Below are 21,145 nucleotides of genomic sequence, written 5' to 3'. Positions count from 1 at the left end.
GTACCCATTGTTTTTCTGTTTTATTCTAAATACCTGATACTATTGGCAATTTAGTCCTGCAATAAATATGTAAGTAAGTTTTCTTTTAATTGATTATTAATAGAATAAAATATTCATAATTTGATTAATTACCTAAATAATGGTCCATAAGTGTTCTTATAGCAAACTAATTTAAATTCGAATAAAATTTAATTAATATAAAAAAATAAAAATTATAAATTAAGTAAGAGAAAGACGTGTACTGGAAAGTAAGACCATTTAGTTGCTCACCTCTTTTATTAAAAACTTAATAAATCAATAATAAAATTTTATCAGATACGGTTTCGTCGTAGCTGTCACGACCATCGATAGTTTCAGAGCAGGTATCATTTAACCTGGCCAAGGTTTCGTCGTGTACTCAGTTAAATACGTTTTTCATTTTTTCCAGGTCGGAATTACGTACCCTGTGGTACGATAAATTTGTAGTTAGGTTTAAATTTGCGATAATTGAGAAATAAAAGAGAGCGGAGAGAGTGAGGGGTCTATCACTTTTGATACATGTATACATTTATGTTTATGTTTTTATTATTCAATTTTGTATATATTTTTTATTCATTTGATTATTATTATTAGTAGGCATGGATTTTTTATTTAATTAATTAATAAACTCGGGTTATAATTTTTGGCAGCCGCCATTTGCCGCCCTCGGAATCCAGATTCCGGCCCTGGAGTTTTGATTGAAACTCATTTTTGAATTATTTAAACACTTGATAATTTATTTATTGGCCAGTATTGATATATTACGAGTGTGAATGTAGCAGACGTCAGACAAATTTAAAATTATAAATGAATAGAGTAAGTAATTAAAAACATAATATTTATAAAAAAAGCACTTATTAATTTCAAAATTTTTCAAGTGTGAATTTTTTAAAATTTTATTTTATTCATTAGTTACATTTAAATTTTTTTGAATTATACGGTTTAGTCCTGCTGAATTTTTTTTCAAATACGAACTGATGCAAGTGCCAAGTGCACAATAACACGTGTTTTAATATAACAGGTTGGGGATATTTATTTTTCATTATAAATCATTTTTTTTTTCATAGTCCTGAAGTTAGTAGACAATTAATTTTTGGATTTTCTTGTTTGACAAATGAATTGTGAAAAAAAAAAAAAACTGAAAAAATGCACATGTTAGAAATTCAAAAAATTATAGGTGCAATTTTTTAAAATATTTTTTTTTTAATTTAACGTTTTGAAAAAAATATAAAAAATTATGAGACATCAGATAACTTTAGTACTATTCCTAAAGTCAGCAGACAATTAATTCTTTGTTTTTTTTTTTTTTTCGACAAATCAATTACGAAAAAAAAAAAAAACTGAAAAAATGCACATGTAGGAAATTTAAATAACTATAAGTGCAATTTAAAAAATTTTTTTTTTTTTTAATTTATCGTCTTTTAAGAAATGCAAAAATTATTAGACGTCGGCTAATTTCAGTATCGTAAAAAATCGGGAGTTAATTCGGAGTAATTTAGGGTTTTATTTAAATCAAAATTCACTCGGAATTCCAGACTTTAAAAAAAAAATCACTTCGAATACGAAGTTTATTTCTCTAGCGAAGTGATCTGGATTTTTAAAAAATTGATATTCAAGGATATAAAATTACTAATTTTTCAGATTAATTATGGATTCGACACTGACCCTTTGCGACATTATTGAACAGTTGTTATTTTCCAAGGGAAATTCAGTGGAGAAGCATATTGATGCTCCACAGCAGTGGAGGATTGTTTTATCCCAATAAAAACAAGTGTAGATTTCCGAACGGAAAGCTTGCGTATATGCAATGATTTAAAGAAAAATCGAAACACGGTTCATAACATATTAAAAAAATTTAAAAATGTACAAGATGCAGACTTCATAGATACCGTTTCAAAAGATGAGGCAATCGAGGAAGATGAAAAGAACAAAATTCACCAAATGAAAGAATCATTCTGTAATAATAGAATGATATTCGAAACACTATCATTATCAGATTGTCAAAAATTAAATTTAGTTCAAATCTTTCTAACGATTTCAATGAAAACGTTACAAAAAGACAAAGAACGAAGACAACAAGTAAGAACACTGAGAAAAAAATTTTTTCCTGACAACTAAATTTAGTTATGACAAGAAAATGATTTGATTACCCATTGCCAATCATATATTTGGTTTTTTCAACTAAATTTTTTATAATCCACCAACAATACGAGTGATTAGAAACTCAGAAATGTTTAGTAGAGATAATTGCGCGTTTAGTAGCAAGCATAAAATCAAATTAAATGTGAATGCTTCAAGCTCGGAATATAAAAACTCCGAGATAAGTATCTTACCAGGGACACCACAAATGGTGGGCGCGATCTAGTGGCGAGCACCGAACTACTCCAGCTGCTGCTGGAAGCAGTAGTCATTAAAAAATTTATTTATTTTCAATAAACGAAGTAAATATTGACAGGGAAAAATTTAAAAAAAAACCTGAGAAAAATTTTCTGACAATTAATTGGGTTGTTAACTTGATTGTTTTAATTCAGAGGCCTTAGTAGTTATATGAAACGAATATTATTATTGAGAGTAGGTGGACATTTGATGTACGCGATGATTAAACTAGAAGTACTAAAAATTACAGTACATACTGAAGACAGTACTGTCAAAGTTAGATGAAGGATAAGAGGTCTGTCTGCTTTCAAAGCGTTTTTTAATTTTTGGAAATTCAAGTGGTTGAAGAGTGTCGGCGGTATATCGTCATTGGAGACGTAAGTTTATTTTTAAAAAATATCCATTCATTTTTTAGCCACTGGGAGTTCAATTGTCATTTTTAAATTTAAATTAATTAATTAGATATTGAAGTCCTTGGAATCTTTGGGTACTGAGTAATAAATTTAAATTAATTTTAGGTGGTATGATGGATTTTCTACATTTTACGTAAACGCAGACTGTTTAGTGTACAGACATGTAGCTGATAAGATGATGCCTGATGAAGAAACAGAACCAGTCAAAGCAAAACCAGATATTGCCGCTAAATTAGCAGCATGAGTCGGGCTTCTAGAATTTTCAAAGAGGCTCTATTGTTATTTGTCCAACAAAAAATATTCAAAATTCAACTGAATCAATACATTCGCCTTGTATCTGGAGTTTTATTTCCGTACCTCTTTTGTCGATCAGTATCGGTATCAGTAAATTTTTTTTCAATAAATAGTTTAGAGGTAATTTATTATTTTTAATTTATATGTGGATCGTAACTCATTAATCGTATAAAAATATCTGATTATATGATAATACTCCAGAAGTTATTAGAATTAAATGTCTATAGAAAAATTAATTAAAAAAAAATATATTGTTTAATAGCTTATTATTTTAATCAGTATAATAAATATGTTATAATTGTACCCATTGTTTTTCTGTTTATTGTAAATACCCGATACTATTGGCAGTTTAGTCCTGCAATAAATATGTAAGTAAGTTTTTTTTTAGTTGATTATTAATAGAATAAAATATTAAAAATTTAATTAATTACCTAAATAATCGTCCATAAGTGTTCCTATAGCAAACTAAAATTCGATTAAAATTTAATTTGTATAAAAAAATAATAATTATAAATTAAGTAAGAGAAAGACGTGTACTGGAAAGTAAGACCATTTAATTGCTCACCTCTTTTATTAAAAACTTAATAAATCAATAATAAAATTTTATCGGATACGGTTTCGTCGTAGCTGTCACGACCATCGATAATATCGGAGCAGGTATCATTCAACCTGGCCAAGGTTTCATCGTTGTACCCAGTTAAATACATTTTTCATTTTTCCAGGTCGGAATTACGTACCCTGTGGTACGATAAATTTGTAGTTGGGTTTAAATTTGCGATAATTGAGAAATAAAAGAGAGCGGAGAGAGTGAGGTGTCTATCACTTTTGATACATGTATACATTTATGTTTATGTTTTTATTATATAATTTTGTATATATTTTTTATTTATTTGATTATTATTATTACTAGGCATGGATTTTTTATTTAATTAATTAATAAACTCGGGTTATAATTTTTGGCAGCCGCTATTTGCCGCCCTCGGGATCCAGATTCCGGCCCTGGAGTTTTGATTGAAAATCATTTTTAAATTATTTAAACACTTGATAATTTATTTATTGGCCAGTATTGATATATTACGAGTGTGAATGCAGCAGACGTCAAACAAATTTAAAATTATAAATGAATAGAGTAAGTAATTAAAAACATAATATTTATAAAAAAAGCACTTATTAATTTCAAAATTTTTTAAGTGCGCATTTTTTTAAATATTTTTTTTTTAATTTAACGTTTTGAAAAAAATATAAAAAATTATGAGACATCAGATAACTTTAGTACCGTTCCTGAAGTCAGCAGACAATTAATTCTTCGATTTTTTTTTTCGACAAATCAATTGCGAAAAAAAAAAAAACTGAAAAAATGCACATGTAGGAAATTTTAAAAACTATAAGTGCAATTTAAAAGTGCAATTTAAAAGTGCAATTTAAAAAAATTTTTTTTTTTTTTTATGATTAATCGTCTTTTACGAAATGCAAAAATTATTAGACGTCGGCTAATTTCAGTATCATAAAAAATCGGGAGTTAATTCGGAGTAATTTAGGGTTTTATTTAAATCTAAATACACTTGGAATTCCAGAGTTTAAAAAAAAATCACTTCGAATACGAAGTTTATTTCTCTAGCGAAGTGATCTGGATTTTTTAAAAATTGATATTCAAGGATATAAAATTACTCATTTTTCAGACTAATTATGGATTCGACACTGAGCCTTCACGACATGATTCAGTTGTTATTTTTCTAAGGGAAATTCAGTGGAGAAGCATATTGATGCTCCACAGCAGTGGATAATTGTTTTATCCCAATAAAAACAAGTGTAGATTTCCGAACGGAAAGCTTGCGTATATGCAATGATTTAAAGAAAAATCGAAACAAGGTTCATAACATATTAAAAAAATTTAAAAATGTACAAGATGCAGACTTCATAGATACCGTTTCAAAAGATGAGGCAATCGAGGAAGATGAAAAGAACAAAATTCACCAAATGAAAGAATCATTCTGTAATAATAGAATGATATTCGAAACACTATCATTATCAGATTGTCAAAAATTAAACTTAGTTCAAATCTTTCTAACGATCTCAATGAAAACGTTACAAAAAGACAAATAACGAAGACAAGAAGTAAGAACACTGAGAAAAAAATTTTCTCCTGACATCTAAATTTTAGTTATGACAAGAAAATGATTTGATTACCCATTGCCAATCATATATTTGGTTTTTTCAACTAAAGTTTTTATAATCCACCAACAAAACGAGTGATTAGAAACTCAGAAATATTTAGTAGAGATAATTACGCGTTTAGTAGCAAGCATAAAATCAAATTAAATGTGAATGCTTCAAGCTCGGAATATAAAAACTCCGAGATAAGTATCTTACCAGGGACACCACAAATGGTGGGCGCGATCTAGTGGCGAGCACCGAACTACTCCAGCCGCTGCTGGAAGCAGTAGTCATTAAAAAAATTTATTTATTTTCAATAAACGAAGTAAATATTGACAGGGAAAAATTTAAAAAAATACCTGAGAAAAATTTTCTGACAATTAATTGGGTTGTTTACTTGATTGTTTTATTTCAGAGGCCTTAGCAGTTTTATGAAACGAATATTATTATTGAGAGTAGGTGGACATTTGATGTACGCGATGATTAAACTAGAAGTACTAAAAATTACAGTACATACTGAAGACAGTACTATCAAAGTTAGATGGAGGATAAGAGGTCTGTCTGCTTACAAAGCGTTTTTTAATTTTTGGAAATTCAAGTGGTTGATGAGTGTCGGCGGTATATCGTCATTGGAGACGTAAGTTTATTTTTAAAAAATATCCATTCATTTTTTAGCCACTGGGAGTTCAATTGTCATTTTTAAATTTAAATTAATTAATTAGATATTGAAGTCCTTGGAATCTTTGGGTACTGAGTAATAAATTTAAATTAATTTTAGGTGGTATGATGGATTTTCTACATTTTACGTAAACGCAGACTGTTTAGTGTACAGACATGTAGCTGATAAGATGATGCCTGATGAAGAAACAGAACCAGTCAAAGCAAAACCAGATATTGCCGCTAAATTAGCAGCATGAGTCGGGCTTCTAGAATTTTCAAAGAGGCTCTATTGTTATTTGTCCAACAAAAAATATTAAAAATTAAACTGAATCAATACATTCGTCTTGTATCTGGAGTTTTATTTCCGTACCTCTTTTGTCGATCAGTATCAGTATCAGTAAATTTTTTTTTTAATAAATAGTTTAGAGGTAATTTATTATTTTTAATTTATAAATGGATCGTAACTCATTAATCTTATAAAAATATCTGATTATATGATATTACTCCAGAAGTAATTTGATTTAAATGTCTATAGAAAAATTAATTAAAAAAAATATATTGTTTAATAGCTTATTATTTTAATCAGTATAATAAATATGTTATAATTGTACCCATTGTTTTTCTGTTTATTCTAAATACCTGATACTATTGGCAATTTAGTCCTGCAATAAATATGTAAGTAAGTTTTTTTTTAATTGATTATTTATAGAATAAAATATTAATAATTTGATTAATTATTATAATTTAATTAATTATAAGTGCGCATTTTTGTAAATTTTATTTTATTAATTAGTTACTCGATTCATTAATAATTTTAAATTTGTCTGATGTCTGCTACATTCACACTCATGATGTATTTTGGTATTTATTTTTTTTTTTTTTTGGTGGTTAGACGGTTGGTTGGTTGGTTGGTTGGTGGGTTTTCTGAAGAGTTTTGAGATGAATAGCTGGAGATTAATGTTTGGTTCTTTATAAATAGGCTATCACGGAAATGATTATCAATTCTTGTGTTAGTCGGTCAGTGGATGGATGGAACTAAATTTAACGGTAACGTTAAATAATTAAGTTACTAAATTAACTAATAATAAAGCTTATCCGTGGTTAAATTTAGTTCTATCTATCCACTGACCGACTAACACAAGAATTTATAATCATTCCCGTGAAAGCCCACTTATAAATACCTAAACATTAATCTCCAGCTATTCATCTCAAAACTCTTCAGAAAACCCACCAACCAACCAACCAACCATCTAACCACCAAAAAAAAATAAATAAATAAATAAATACCAAAATTCATCATGAGTGTGAATGTAGCAGACATCAGACAAATTTAAAATTATTAATGGATCGAGTAACTAATTAATAAAATAAAATTTAAATAAATGCGCACTTAAAAAATTTTGAAATTAATAAATGCTTTTTCATAAATATTATGTTTTTAATTTTTTACTCTATTCATTTATAATTTTAAATTTGTCTGACGTCTGCTACATTCACACTCGTAATATATCAATACTGGCCAATAAATAAATTATCAAGTGTTTAAATAATTCAAAAATGATTTTCAATCAAAACTCCAGGGCCGGAATCTGGATCCCAAGGGCGGCATATGGCGGCTGCCAAAAATTATAACCCGAGTTTATTAATTAATTAAATAATAAATCGATACATACTAATAATAATAATCAAATAAAGAAAAAATATATACAAAATTGAATAATAAAAACATCAATATAAATGTATATACGTATCAAAAGTGATAGACCCCTCACTCTCTCCACTCTCTTTTATTTCTCAATTATCGCAAATTTAAACCCAACTACAAATTTATCGTACAAATTTATCGCACGACGAAACCTTGGCCAGGTTGAATGATACCTGCTCCGATACTATCGATGGTCGTGACAGCTACGACGAAACCGTATCTGATAAAATTTTATTATTGATTTATTAAGTTTTTAATAAAAGAGGTGAGCAATTAAATGGTCTTACTTTCCAGTACACGTCTTTCTCTTACTTAATTTATAATTTTTATTTTTTTATACTAATTAAATTTCATTCGAATTTTAGTTTGCTACAAGAACACTTATGGACGATTATTTAGGTAATTAACTAAATTATTAATATTTTATTCTATTAATAATCAATTAAAAAAAACTGACTTACATATTTATTGCAGGACTAAATTGCCAATAGTATCAGGTCTTTACAATAAACATTGAAAACAATGGGTACAATTATAACATATTTATCATACTGATTAAAATAATAAGCTATTAAACAATGTATTTTTTTTTAAATTAATTTTTTTATAGACATTTAATTCTAATAACTTTTGGAGTATTATCATATAATTAGATATTTTTATAAGATTCATGAGTTACGATTCTATATATAAATTAAAAATAATAAATTACCTCTAAACTATTTATTAAAACAAAATTTTTTTAATGACTACTGCTTCCAGCAGCAGCTGGAGTAGTTCAGTGCTCGCCACTAGATCGCGCCCACCATTTGTGGTGTCCCTGGTAAGATACTTATTTTAGAGTTTTTATATTCCGGGCTTGAAGCACTCACGGGACGTGTTATCCACTGAAATTTATTGACAGTAATATGTGGGTACACTGTATTACACTATGACATTAATGTTTAAGATGAATATTTTCTTGAAAAATTTTTGTCAGTACGAAAAGAAGTACTTCTGACAGAGTGGAGAATTGTTTTATCACCAATAAAAACAAGTGCAGAATTTCGAACGGACAGCTTGTGCATAATCAATTATTTTAAGAAGAATCGAGCCCAGGATTATAAAATATTTAAAAATTAAAAAATGTACAAGATGCAGACTTCATAGATATCGTAGAAAACTACACTGCGAAAAAATTTCTCTTTGGTGGATTAAATTGGCTTTGTTGAATTCTATTAAGCTAAAAATTATTTGGGACAACTAAATTTTATTACGTGAATATAATCTATTTTATCATTTTTAACAAATGATTTAATTTGGTTGACATTAATATTTATCTCTCTAAGATAATAAAATCATATGGTAGAGTTAAGAAAATATTTATTTAAAGGACAACTAAACTATTTTGTGGTGCCAACAAATCGAAATATTAGAGCAAAATATTATTATATTAACTCTAATAAATATTAATTAGACACAAAAAAATATATTCATTTAGAATAAATACATATATATTTGTTCGAGGTTGATAAATATGTATTTGAATCAAATGATTATTGATTTAAAAGTTATGATGCTAGGCAGCAGCAGCTGGAGTAGTTCGGTGCTTGCCACTAGATCGCGCCCACCATTTGTGGTGTCCCTGGTGAGATACTTATTTTGGAGTTTTTATATTCCGAGCTTGAAGCATTCATGGGACGTGTCATTCGCTGAAATTCTTTTGACAGTAATATGTTGGTACACTGTATTACACTATGACAATATGGTTCAAGATTAATATTTTCCTGAACAATATTTGTCAGTACGAAACGAAGTACTTGTGAAATTGTTTTCTCAGTATACTTACTGCTTGTCTTCGTTCTTGCTCTCTTTGAAGGATAACTAAAAAGAACTATACGTTGTTTTCTTACTAACAAAGTGCGATCTAGAGACGCTTGAATCCAATTTTTCAACAACATCAAAACTTGTTAAATGATTTTGGAGAGTTCTCCATTAAACAAAAATGGGAATTCATTGAATATTTGGTTAACATTTCACAAAAAGTTTTGAAAGAAAGCCAGCACTGAGAAAAAAATTTTCTCCTGAAACTTTCTAGAAAAAGTAAAAAACGATGAGGCAATCGGGGAAGATGAAAAAATTTACCAAATGAAAGAATCATTCTGTAATGATGTAATGTTGTTCAAAACTTTATCATTATCAGATGTTCAAAAATTTGTTTTAGTTAAAACCTTTGTAACCATCATGATGAAAATATTGCAAAAAGACAAAGAACGAAGACAAGAAATAAGAACACTGAGAAAAAAATTTTCTCCTGACAATTAAATTTTAGTTATGACAAGAAAATGATTTGATTACCTATTGCCAATCATATATTTGGTTGTTTTAACTAAATTTTCTATAATCCACCAACAAAACGAGTGATTCGCAACTATGAAATATTTAGTAACGATAAATACGCGTTCAGTGGCAAGCATAAAATCATATTGATTACCTTCAAGCTCGGAATATAAAAACTCCGAAATAAGTATCTTACCAGGGACACCACAAATGGTGGGCGTGATCTAGTGGCGAGCACCGAACTACTCCAGCTGCTGCTGCTTAGCATCATAACTTTTAAATCAATAATCATTTGATTCAAATACATATTTATCAACCTCGAACAAATATATATGTATTTATTCTAAATGAATATATTTTTTTGTGTCTAATTAATATTTATTAGAGTTAATATAATAATATTTTGCTCTAATATTTCGATTTGTTGGCACCACAAAATAGTTTAGTTGTCCAAAATAAATTTTAGTTTAATAGAATTTAAAAAAAACAATTTAATTGTCCAAAGAGAAATTTTTCTGTGTATTTAAAAAAAAAAACTTTCTTATAGAAAGTATCTACAAATTAATTTATACTCGTATTTTAAAAAATTTATACTCGTATTAAAAACTTTGTACAAAATAATGTAAAAACAAATTATTGGCTTAAAATTTATGCTTATTAATTTAACTACGCTTTTTGTAAACTTTGTAAAAAATAATACTGCTTTGTAAAAAATTATACATATCAATTTAAAATTCTGAATCACAGATACTGCTTTATACCAAATTGTTTTTTTTTTAATGAATTCACAGTATGAAAATAATTTTTTTTGTTAAATAATTCAGCACATGTTTTTAATGATATAGATTTCTGCATAGGCCATAGAACTCTTTTTTCTCTCAATCCTTTCAACAGCAACTCCTCCGATTTTTCTAATGATATTTTTAAGTTCACAGGATAAATTAGATAATTTACTTGGCGTAATTAAGTATGTCCTAATTAGCTGCTTGTCCAGTTCTCGTAAGTAATATCGACAAGTCGTTTTCTTGCCAGGATTTTCACTCAGTAGATAGTTATCAGTGAATAGAAGATATGACCATGGGCCGCCAATGGGTTACGCAAGCAACTGAATATTTAGTTTTTAATTGATCGACTACGTCAACACCTGCTTTGGTTTTATTGTAAAAAGTTTATATCTCACACTGAGAAAAAAATTTTCTCCTGACAATTAAATCTTAGTTAGGACAAGAAAATGATTTGATTACCCATTGCCAATCATATATTTGGTTGTTTTAACTGAATTTTTTATAATCCACCAACAAAACGAGTGATTAGCAACTATGAAATATTTAGTAAAGATAATTACGCGTTTAGTAGCAAGCATAAAATCAAATTGATTACCTGTAGTGTTTATAAAGTAGTCATAATGAAATGTATGAATGATCATTATAGAGAATGAGTTATTGATAATAATTAAATATTATTTTTAAATTACAGAATATTTATTCAACAGTTCGATAATTGCATATTTAGAAAAATAATTTATTTCCTTCACAAGTACTTCTTTTCGTACTGACAAAAATTGTTCAGGAAAAATATTAATATTAAACATTAATGTCATAGTGTAATACAGTGTACCCACATATTATTTAATATTATTACTACTTTATAAATTCTACAGGTAATCAATTTGGTTTTATGCTTTCTACTAAACGCGTAATTATTTTTACTAAATATTTTATAGTTTCTAATAATTTGTTTCGTTGGTGGATTATAAAATATTTAGTTGAAACAACCAAATATATGATTGGCAATGGGCAATCAAATCATTTTCTTGTCATAACTAAAATTTAGTTGACAGGAGAAAATATTTTTCTCAGTGTAATTTTAATTTATTTTCTTTCTAAAATCACGTAATTTTTCCAAATAGTCTCAAAACATTATCTCAAAGTAATATCAGATAAATACTACCGATAATATTGTAGTAGATTTGAGAGTTATAAATCGGAATGATACGATGTTATGATTGCCCATTTTCCAGATCAATTATGCGTCTGGAAGTAAGTGTATCCCAATTGGAACTATATGTTGTCTTCTTACTAACAAAGTGCGATCTAGAGACGCTTGAATCCAATTTTTCAACAACATCAAAACTTGTTAAATGATTTTTGAGAGTTCTCCATTAAACAAAAATGGGAATTCATTGAATATTTGGTTAACATTTCACAAGAAGTTTTGAAAGAAAGCCTACACTGAGAAAAAAAGTTTTCTCCTGAAACTTTCTAGAAAAAGTAGAAAACGATGAGGCAATCGGGGAAGATGAAAAAATTTACCAAATGAAAGAATCATTCTGTAATGATGTAATGTTGTTCAAAACTTTATCATTATCAGATGTTCAAAAATTTGTTTTAGTTAAAACCTTTGTAACCATCATGATGAAAACATTGCAAAAAGACAAAGAACGAAGACAAGAAGTAAGTATACTGAGAAAACAATTTCACAAGTACTTCTTTTCGTACTGACAAAAATTTTTCAGGAAAATATTCATCTTAAACATTAATGTCATAGTGTAATACAGTGTACTACCATATTACTGTCATAAGAGTTTCAGCGAATGACACGTCCCATGAATGCTTCAAGCTCGGAATATAAAAACTCCAAAATAAGTATCTTACCAGGGACACCACAAATGGTTGGCGCGATCTAGTGGCGAGTACCGAACTACTCCAGCTGCTGCTGCCTAACACCATAACTTTTAAATCAATAATCATTAGGTTCAAATATATATTTATTAACCTCGAACAAATATATATATTTATTCTAAATGAATATATTTTTTTGTGTCTAATTAATATTTATTAGAGTTATAATATAATAATATTTTGCTCTAATATTTGGATTTGTTGGCACCACAAAATAGTTTAGTTGTCCTTTAAATAAATATTTTCTTAACTCTACCATATGATTTTATTATCTTAGAGAGATAAATATTAATGTCAACCAAATTAAATCATTTGTTAAAAATGATAAAATAGATTATATTGACGTAATAAAATTTAGTTGTCCAAAATAAATTTTAGTTTAATAGAATTTAAAAAAACCAATTTAATTCTCCAAAGAGAAATTTTATCTCAGTGCAGTTTTCTATTTAAATCCAGGCGCTGACATCAGTGGCAGCAAGATTTGATACATCATCTGAATTGAGCAAATTGAATTGACTTGGCAGTACCTTTATATACCCGGGCCAGCAGCTCTGGGTTCCGATAAAAGGAGAAGCACGTCTGGGTGACGATGGAACGGCACCGGATGTCCCGAGTCCAGATCCTGGTGACGATCACGATTCACAGGATGATTTGCCACCGGAAGAAAAAGGTAACAGCCCAGAAATAATTTTTCTAAAAGATTCCAGTAGACAGTTTTAAAAACCAGTGTGCGGATTACTCTAAACGGTTTTGAATATTTTTTTTAGAGTTATTGGATAACTTACGGCCTGTTTCGCCAAAACCAGGTCATATGGAACGAGTTAAAACCTCACTTGACAGTGGTAATGCAGCAGCTATGGACGAGGATGAACCAGTCTACAGAGAGAGATTTTTAAAGATCAACGTTCGTCATATCTCCGATGGACAGGTAGAGTACTAGTTCCATACTTGTAAAATTTAAACCGTGTGAAAGCTTTTTCACGTTCATGAATATTAAAATTAACAACAAAGTCCTATGTTTTATGTTTAGTTACGGGAGGAAGGAGCTACTGTTAAAGACAAAGACAAAGATAAGGATAAAGATACAGATAAAGATAAGTTAGATAAAAATGCTGATAAGGAACTTAGTGTCGGGCAAGCGAGCAGGACACTCGAGGAACGCAGGCGTTCTATGCTAGACCACCATTGGGCCGTTCCAAGCAAAGACAGATGCTCATTTTCCATCAACAAGGAGCAACAAGATTCCATTAATTCCGACAAACTAATTTTATATTCAAAAAAATTACGCGCCACTTTTTATAAAAATACAGACATTTTCATGTGCCCGCATTTGCCCATCGTCGATTTAAAGAAAATAAAATTATCTCCTGAGTTTTCGTATTTTTTCCTATCAAAGGACATCATGACGATCAAACAACATTAATATCTTGCGTAATTATCTTTCATAAATTTTTAAAAAGTCGGTTGATGCTAATTAATTTTAAACGATCTTGAAGTTAGCAGACAATTAAAAATTTTTAGATTTTATTTTGAACATTTAAATTTCAAAAAAAAATCAAAAAATGCACATGTAGAAAATTTAAAAAACTACAGGTGCAATTTTTTCAAAATTTTTTTTTTTTTATAATTTACTGTCTAAAATAAAATCCAAACATTATTAGACGTCGGCTAACTTCAGGATCATAATTTTAAATGATTTAAAAAAAATTGACTTAAAACGCTCAATAATAATAATCTTTGGCAATTTGTGCATCACAATATCCAATTCAATAGAGCACAAATTTTTGAAAACTTGAGTCATAAATCATAAAATTTACTACATTTAATTAATCACAAGATTCAAAAATAAAATGAACAACCAAACAAATGGAAATAAATAAATTCAGAATAACAAGCAGTAAAAATATGAAAATTTTTCTTTGACTCACCGCACCGAGAAACATCTAGGGTTCCAACAGACATTCCTACAAAAAAACATTCAAATTAAATAACCAAAAATAATTTATATTTAAATGTCTCATATTTCGAAATCAACCTCGGCGGATTTATTTTCTCGAAAACATCTCGAGCACCAGGAACATCAGCTGCTGGAGCAGACATCTCCAATTTAAAATTTCTAATACACTACAATTACATCACAACACCTTTTAAATTCGCACGTAATTATTAATATAATTAACACTTATCACTTTAACACTACGAATTATTGAACTCAAATAAATGAATAACAAATAATAACAATAATTAAATTTAATTAGAAGCACTCGTAATTATTATAGCACCGAGTCTTGGCGTTACTCATCTATTTACTCCATCGAAAACGCGGGCTACCAGCTTTTGATTTGTTCCAAGATTCCTGCGCCCTCTTTTCAATATTCAAAAATTTTTAATGCGCAGACGAAACCTTCAGCGCCACCTTCTGCGCAATTATTTATTTCCCGAGCAGCTTAACCTCAAAACGTCGACAAACGACAAGTAGGCGTTCATACGCCGGTTAATTATTACAAAACAATTTATATTTTCTTGTAATTACAAGTAATTGTTTATTAATTAAAGAAAATTCAAAACACCCGCCAAGATGGTAAGTCATTAATTTGAATTTTTATGTTTAATATTGCAAGTAAATAATTTTATAAAAGCGCGCGTTTCAAGCTTAACCTCCAACAAATTACGTTGCAAATATTTACCAATAAAAAAAAAAAAAAAAAAAAAATAGATAAATAATGAATTTAAAATTTTCAGACTATCGGAAAAAACAACAAGATGTTGCAACACATCAACTATCGAGTGAGGATAATTCTCCAGGACAGCAGGACATTTATAGGGACATTCAAAGCCTTTGACAAGCACATGAACCTGATTCTCGGTGACTGCGAGGAGTTTTGCAAGATAAAGCCAAAAAATACCAAACAGCCTGAGCGTGAGAAAAAGCGAGTCCTTGGTTTCGTTTTGCTGCGCGGAGAGAACATCGTATCCTTGACAGTAGAAGGACCTCCGCCACCAGAAGAGGGTCTTCCTCGTGTGCCGATACCTGGCGCAGCTCCAGGTCCGGGAATGGGACGCGCAGTTGGTCGCGGTATGCCTGCTAATGTCGCTGGTGTTCCTGCGGGTCTCCAGGGTCCTGTCCGCGGTGTCGGTGGACCTTCTCAGCAGATTATGACCCCAGGTGGTCGTGGACAAGTGTCAGCTCCACCACAAATGCACCCAGGCGCTCCACCGAGAATGCCAGTCAGTGGACCTCCTCCTGGTATGATGGGACCACCTCCAGGAATGATGGGTACGATATTTAAATTTAAATTTTTTATTTGAAATGTAAATTATCCAGTTGAAAATGATACATTTCATTTTTTAATTACCAGGTATGCCACCAGGAATGCCTCCAGGTATGGGTCGTGGTGGACCACCAATAGGACCTCCAGGCATGCGAGGACCTCCTCCGGGTATGATGCGTGGCGGGCCACCCCCACGTCCTTACTAAAAGTAATTCTTCATCTTTTTCAATTCACTTATACCTTTTACTTACGATAATAAAAAAAATTAATTATTTGTCAATCAATCAATCAATTAATTGTAATAATAAGACGTTCGATTAAATATAAATACTTCTTTATTTCTTATGCATCAGAGTAATCCATTGCAATTAAACCTATCGAATTTATAAATCCTATTTTAAGTTTACTAAATAATTATAATAAAAATTGACTTTTTTATTTCACCAGAATTTATTTTTAAAACACACATCCCGTGATAACAATTAAATAAATAATTTTTTAGTTTTTTTTTATCAAGTACTCCGTTGCTGTACAAATTTTAATCATTCATTTTTTACATTTGATAAAAATATTAACTAAATGTCACCGTATAAAAAATTAAACTTACTGTCTAACTATACAAGTAAAAAATATATATTTATACATATTTTTTTATTTCATAAATATTTATCTATTTAAATGGCTTCCTCGTCCTCTGTGTAATTTAAACTTTCATCGATTTCCATCGGCTCTGTATTGAATACCTCGACAACTGTTTCGGAATCCGTCTCGTCTAGTTGAACTTCGCAGACATTATCTTCTAAATAATTTAAAATTTATTACTATTGAGGTAAGAGACCCAGTACCCGATCAAGGGAACAAGTACCCGATATATTTACTAAATATAGATATACAAATACATGGAGAGATCAGGTACTAGTTCCCTGATCAGGTATTGGGTCTTTTACCTTACAGTCATTAATTAAATGAAATATTTAAAATACCCGTTGGTTCAAAATTATAAATTTCTGTCTGCCCATCGAGAACCTGCGTCTCAACAAATTCTTCCTCAGTAATCATAACTATTTCTTGACACGAATCTTGTGCAATATCTGAAGCTTCGACACTTTCCTCATTACTAAAAAAAATTTATCACCACTAATTAATCCTCTAATCAATAACCAATCATTAAATAACTCAAATTAATTACCTTTGATCATCAGCGACATTTTTATGGCCATCTAATTTATTATTAAGATTGTCTACGCTGTCAATAACCTGATCGGTTATTAAAGCAGATTCGTCTAAAGTAAGTGAGTCAGAATTATCAGGAAATTCATTTATTTCATGAGTTTCCAGAGTATTAGAAATCGATATCAACTTTTCTTCAGGTACGTCCTGCTGAATATCGACCACAACCATATTGTTTAATTTAGTGTTTGATTTAATGTCTACGTGTGATGAATTTTTAATTGGCACTATATTTAATTTTCTATCACCATTGCTAGCTAATCTATGGGGTAATAATGCTGCTGCTGCTGTTTTAGCTGCTAGACAAAGATTTTCACTACCCATTATCACTTTACCTATTGCTGCCTGTAAAAATAAAAACGCTGTGTTACTGTACTTCCTTCAACTAATGAACAAATCTTAGTCTATTACACACCAAGAAGAGAATAGGACATTCCAACCCACGTGTATAATTGCCTACCCCAGCCAAAGATGAGGGTGACAAATACGCGGATTGAGACGTTCTACTTCCTTCGTGCTCCTAAAAGTTTAAATTTTTGCCTCTGGGAAAAATGTAAAAATTCCCAAGTAGCAAAGAGACAACTTTAAGATGTTTGTTAAAAGACGACAAATCTTTTTTATTTCAAAGCCAAGTATTTTTTATATAAATAAGACGTATAGATGTTGGTCTTAAGGAATTTGTCTTTTTTTTTTCAGTCTTAAAGTCATTTGAATTGACGTCGATTAGATGACGGATTTGACAATTGCTTGTAATTTACTTTTTGTCGTCACTTGTATCAAGTTTTTTAATCGAATATTTTTTTGGTGACAAAGTTTTGATTTTGTCAATATATTGGTGCCTTGATAAATCTAAAAACTGATATCTAATAGATGTCACAAAGCCAAATGCTACTTGGGAAAAGAACGACTTCCTTCCCTCTATCCAGGGCAGGAATTTAAACTTTCAGTGCAGGTATAGTGAAAAATATTATAATTATTTGCAATCGACGTGTCACAAAACTTCAGTAATGAAATTAATTTTTTATGACAGAAAATTAAAAAATTTCTGACTTAGTAGCTGATGTACCAAAACATCTGGATTTTTTTCTAGTATTTAAGATAATATTTTTTTACTTGAGTAATTATCAATTTTACCTTTCCACCACGAGTTATTCTCACATCTTGAGCAGAACCTTTTTGTACAATAACATTGGGCTTAGAACCTAATCTAGCATTTGAAAATGCGCTTATATTAATTGTTTTATTAGAATTTAAAGTAATACCCTAAAAAAAAAAAAAAATAATCAATAACTACAATATAAAAAATAGCCAAACAAAAAAAATAAATTACCACTTTAGTAATAGATTGACTATTGAGCTTTTCCATAGGCAGTTTTTTAAACGTAACCATCGAAGAATTAATCTGCGGCGGGCCAGGACCACTCGAAGAAGTGTCTTCATTAACAGCCGCAATTCTTTTGATATTACTGACAATAACAGAATTTATTTGAGAACTAGGTGGGCTCGATCTGCCGACTACCGACTCGGCAGGTTCTTCAGCTACTGGTTCATCTAAACAATAAAGTAAAATTTAAAAAATAAATATAAACGAATGTTAACATAAAATCCTCATACTTTTATCAATTATCGGAGGGTCATTTGATTTTTCATGATTAATGCATTCGTCTAATTTTAATTCTACATCACACTTAATATCAATGGCAGTGTTAGTTTGAGGTATCTCGTTTATAATATTACTTGAATTTGAAATGTCATTTGTACTGTCATTACAACTCATTACCGTTGGAGTAACAGTACACGTTGAATTTATTACAAGCCTTTCATTTATTAATTCAGACTTTGAAGTATTTTCAGTTACTTTATCCTACACAAAATATTAATAGTATTAATAAGCAATTAGTTTTATTTGTCTTATTAAATAATATTATTAATTACCTCCGAAGTTGCTGGCAATGATCCCGATTCTCTCATACAATTACCATTACTATCATTGTCGTTAACGCAGGCCTGGGATATCAATTTTTTGTTACCATTATCTGCATCAGCCAGAGGTTTTTTTCTTTTTCTACCTCGTGTACTTTTAGGTGGATTCGATATCAAATTTTGCAGAGGCAGTTTATCTTCAACTTCTTGACGTGACTCCAATTTATTTTTAACTAAAAAAAGTTATTTGTTAGTCACTAATTACCAATCAATGATAATAAGAATAAAAAACAAACCTATTGTATTAGTATTGACTATGGTGTCGTTATTTTTTAGTACAGGAGCTTTTTTTTCGTTAGCAGCTGCCAGTACCAGGGACAAACTATTCGCCAGCTCAGTGAATGCCGTATGTGCTTTCAATCTCGGTAGCAATGGAATCATTCTTCTGCCTTCGATGGCCCAATCCGTCCAGGTGTTTGGACCATTCAGCCTACAGTTGAAGCAAACATTCAAATCCATTTAAATTTAAATAATAAATCCCGCTAAATAAATTGTATAGTTAATAAATATGAGTACATACTGCTCGGCAATGTATGACAATTTTTCATCATTGACGGCGCGTCTTACTTCAGCACGATGTCTTTCGTTGGATATATGAAGTACTTTGGCTATTTCTTCAAGCAAACGTTTTTTGTCTTCTGTAAATGAACCCTGTGCTCTTAAAACCGAAACCATGTTACCATAGGCGTCTAATTCTGGAATAAATAAATAAATTTATTATTCATCAGATGTCCACCATTAAAAATGTCATTGAAAACAGAAAAAAAATTAAGAGTATGAGAAATAAAATAACGGAATCCGACTCTTTTGTATAAAAAGTAAAAATTTAAAAAATTGATTAATTTTTTAAAATAAGAAATGAGTTAGCAAGCAATTAGTTAAGGAACTGATAGAAAATAGATAAGTATATAAATAAATATGTAAAATAACCACATAACCTTACCCAAACATCTTAAACATTTTCTACAGTCATCTCTAGACAAGTCCATTCTTATCGACCTCATTATTTAGGCAATAATTATAAATAAATCATTATATTTTATTAATACCGATAAATATTTATACGTAATTTCCGCATCTCTATTTATTTTAAATGTTGACAGTAACCAACAGTAAGTTGATGATGAAGTAGCCAACAGTTTGTAGTTTATATAGTTGGATCATATATGTAATACTTCAGGAGTATTGCATATATGATCTGCAACAATTTTATTTATATATATATATATATAATTTAATAAATAAAATGGTTGGATAGTTACCGGCAGCTAATGTTACAGAAATTTTTTTTTCATGATACCAGCATCGAGACTTGAAGTTTCAGTGTCTCTACAGCCAATCGAAACAAGCCAATTTCAAGCCGATGCTGCAAACAATTAGCGAATTCGTAATTCAAATATTCAAAAATAAAAATAAGGATTGGAAATTCGTACGAATGTAAATTTGTTCGAAAAAAAAACTATAGTAAAAGTATGTTACCCAATGAAAAGTAACTAGACGGTATTGTCGATAAAAAAAAAAAAAAAAAAAAAAAAAAAAAAAAAAAATTAATATTTACACAAAATTTACTGACTTTAGGGATGAAACTGGGACTTTCGTCCCGGAATCATCGTGGCAGATGCGGGCAACCGCAGGCAAATGCGAACGACCGCGGGCAAATGGGGGCAGATGCGGACACATAAACAGACATGGAACCTATGTCCGGTTATGTGTATGGGCATCTGGCTGGGACTTACCGACTTCACCGTCCATCTTACGGCTTGAAAGTATGTATAGCTTTCACAAAAAATAAGTGAGTAAAACAGTGAACTGCTTATAAAACAGAATTTTATTTTTAAATTCTAATATTATAAACTTTTTCGATAGTAGTTACACTACTTTTAAAAAAGCTGTATCAAAAATGTTGAGTGATTTCTAAATATGTAATTTTGTATTATTATTAAACACATGGAGTTAATTATAGTCGAGCAATTATTTTTACACTTATATATTATTATTACGTTAAACTATTGTAAATTGCAGATAGCGTTAAATAAATAA

At 29.7% G+C, this 21,145-nt stretch overlaps 4 protein-coding genes and 1 pseudogene across 7 annotated transcripts; 4 read left to right on the top strand and 1 right to left on the bottom strand.

The window, feature by feature from the left end:
- The first annotated feature begins 356 nt into the window (after positions 1 to 356).
- LOC130668563 (uncharacterized protein C6orf136 homolog) lies at positions 357 to 3,392 on the top strand (annotated as a pseudogene).
- Positions 3,393 to 5,037: 1,645 nt separating this feature from the next.
- LOC130668561 (uncharacterized protein C6orf136 homolog) lies at positions 5,038 to 6,421 on the top strand. The gene is made up of 3 exons (XM_057470903.1): positions 5,038 to 5,042; positions 5,671 to 5,892; positions 6,034 to 6,421. The coding sequence occupies exons 1-3, from the start codon at positions 5,038 to 5,040 to the stop codon at positions 6,170 to 6,172; spliced, it is 366 nt and encodes a 121-aa protein (XP_057326886.1). The 3' UTR covers positions 6,173 to 6,421.
- A 1,494-nt stretch (positions 6,422 to 7,915) lies between these two features.
- On the top strand, positions 7,916 to 14,144 carry LOC130669039 (uncharacterized). Of its 3 annotated transcripts, XM_057471704.1 has the most exons (5): positions 7,916 to 8,019; positions 8,095 to 8,146; positions 13,077 to 13,290; positions 13,388 to 13,548; positions 13,651 to 14,144. In XM_057471704.1, exons 4-5 carry the CDS (start codon positions 13,432 to 13,434, stop codon positions 14,041 to 14,043), a joined length of 510 nt encoding a protein of 169 aa, XP_057327687.1. In that variant the 5' UTR covers positions 7,916 to 8,019; positions 8,095 to 8,146; positions 13,077 to 13,290; positions 13,388 to 13,431; the 3' UTR covers positions 14,044 to 14,144. The 3 variants fall into 3 exon arrangements, with proteins under 3 accessions (XP_057327687.1, XP_057327688.1, XP_057327689.1); XM_057471705.1 differs by lacking the exons at positions 7,916 to 8,019; positions 8,095 to 8,146 and adding an exon at positions 12,239 to 12,392 and having other exon boundaries at positions 12,455 to 13,290; XM_057471706.1 differs by lacking the exons at positions 7,916 to 8,019; positions 8,095 to 8,146 and having other exon boundaries at positions 12,239 to 13,290.
- An 896-nt stretch (positions 14,145 to 15,040) lies between these two features.
- LOC130669035 (small nuclear ribonucleoprotein-associated protein B) lies at positions 15,041 to 16,237 on the top strand. Its single transcript, XM_057471699.1, has 3 exons — positions 15,041 to 15,201; positions 15,363 to 15,897; positions 15,980 to 16,237. The coding sequence occupies exons 1-3, from the start codon at positions 15,199 to 15,201 to the stop codon at positions 16,096 to 16,098; spliced, it is 657 nt and encodes a 218-aa protein (XP_057327682.1). The 5' UTR covers positions 15,041 to 15,198; the 3' UTR covers positions 16,099 to 16,237.
- Positions 16,238 to 16,306: 69 nt separating this feature from the next.
- Positions 16,307 to 20,266, bottom strand: LOC130669026 (BRCA2-interacting transcriptional repressor EMSY). 2 transcript variants are annotated; one of them, XM_057471685.1, is made up of 10 exons: positions 20,049 to 20,266; positions 19,626 to 19,800; positions 19,342 to 19,535; positions 19,058 to 19,278; positions 18,737 to 18,986; positions 18,453 to 18,673; positions 18,257 to 18,385; positions 17,082 to 17,467; positions 16,876 to 17,009; positions 16,308 to 16,691 (listed from the first exon to the last, which is right to left on the bottom strand). In XM_057471685.1, the coding sequence occupies exons 1-10, from the start codon at positions 20,107 to 20,109 to the stop codon at positions 16,567 to 16,569; spliced, it is 1,896 nt and encodes a 631-aa protein (XP_057327668.1). In that variant the 5' UTR covers positions 20,110 to 20,266; the 3' UTR covers positions 16,308 to 16,566. The 2 variants fall into 2 exon arrangements, with proteins under 2 accessions (XP_057327669.1, XP_057327668.1); XM_057471686.1 differs by lacking the exon at positions 18,257 to 18,385 and having other exon boundaries at positions 16,307 to 16,691; positions 18,456 to 18,673.
- Positions 20,267 to 21,145: the final 879 nt, after the last annotated feature.

The sequence above is a fragment of the Microplitis mediator genome, chromosome 5 (genome assembly GCF_029852145.1).
Source record: "Microplitis mediator isolate UGA2020A chromosome 5, iyMicMedi2.1, whole genome shotgun sequence".
NCBI lineage: Eukaryota > Metazoa > Arthropoda > Insecta > Hymenoptera > Braconidae > Microplitis > Microplitis mediator.
The sequence above is the reverse complement of the archived record's forward strand: the minus strand, read 5'-3'. Positions and strand labels throughout refer to the sequence as shown.

What these genes read in the sequence shown, in the direction of transcription:
- LOC130669039 (XM_057471704.1), top strand. Translation starts at nt 13,432, where the DNA reads ATGGAACGAGTTAAAACCTCACTTGACAGTGGTAATGCAGCAGCTATG. An exon ending in GTCATATCTCCGATGGACAG is followed by an intron (nt 13,549 to 13,650) that starts GTAGAGTACTAG and finishes TTTTATGTTTAG; the next exon opens with TTACGGGAGGAAGGAGCTAC.
- LOC130669035 (XM_057471699.1), top strand. An exon ending in ACCACCTCCAGGAATGATGG is followed by an intron (nt 15,898 to 15,979) that starts GTACGATATTTA and finishes TTTAATTACCAG; the next exon opens with GTATGCCACCAGGAATGCCT.
- LOC130668561 (XM_057470903.1), top strand. An exon ending in GGTATATCGTCATTGGAGAC is followed by an intron (nt 5,893 to 6,033) that starts GTAAGTTTATTT and finishes AATTAATTTTAG; the next exon opens with GTGGTATGATGGATTTTCTA.
- LOC130669026 (XM_057471685.1), bottom strand. Translation starts at nt 20,109, where the DNA reads ATGAGGTCGATAAGAATGGACTTGTCTAGAGATGACTGTAGAAAATGT. An exon ending in GAATAACTCGTGGTGGAAAG is followed by an intron (nt 17,468 to 18,256) that starts GTAAAATTGATA and finishes TTATTTTTACAG; the next exon opens with GCAGCAATAGGTAAAGTGAT. An exon ending in TTATAATTTTGAACCAACGG is followed by an intron (nt 16,692 to 16,875) that starts GTATTTTAAATA and finishes TAAATTATTTAG; the next exon opens with AAGATAATGTCTGCGAAGTT.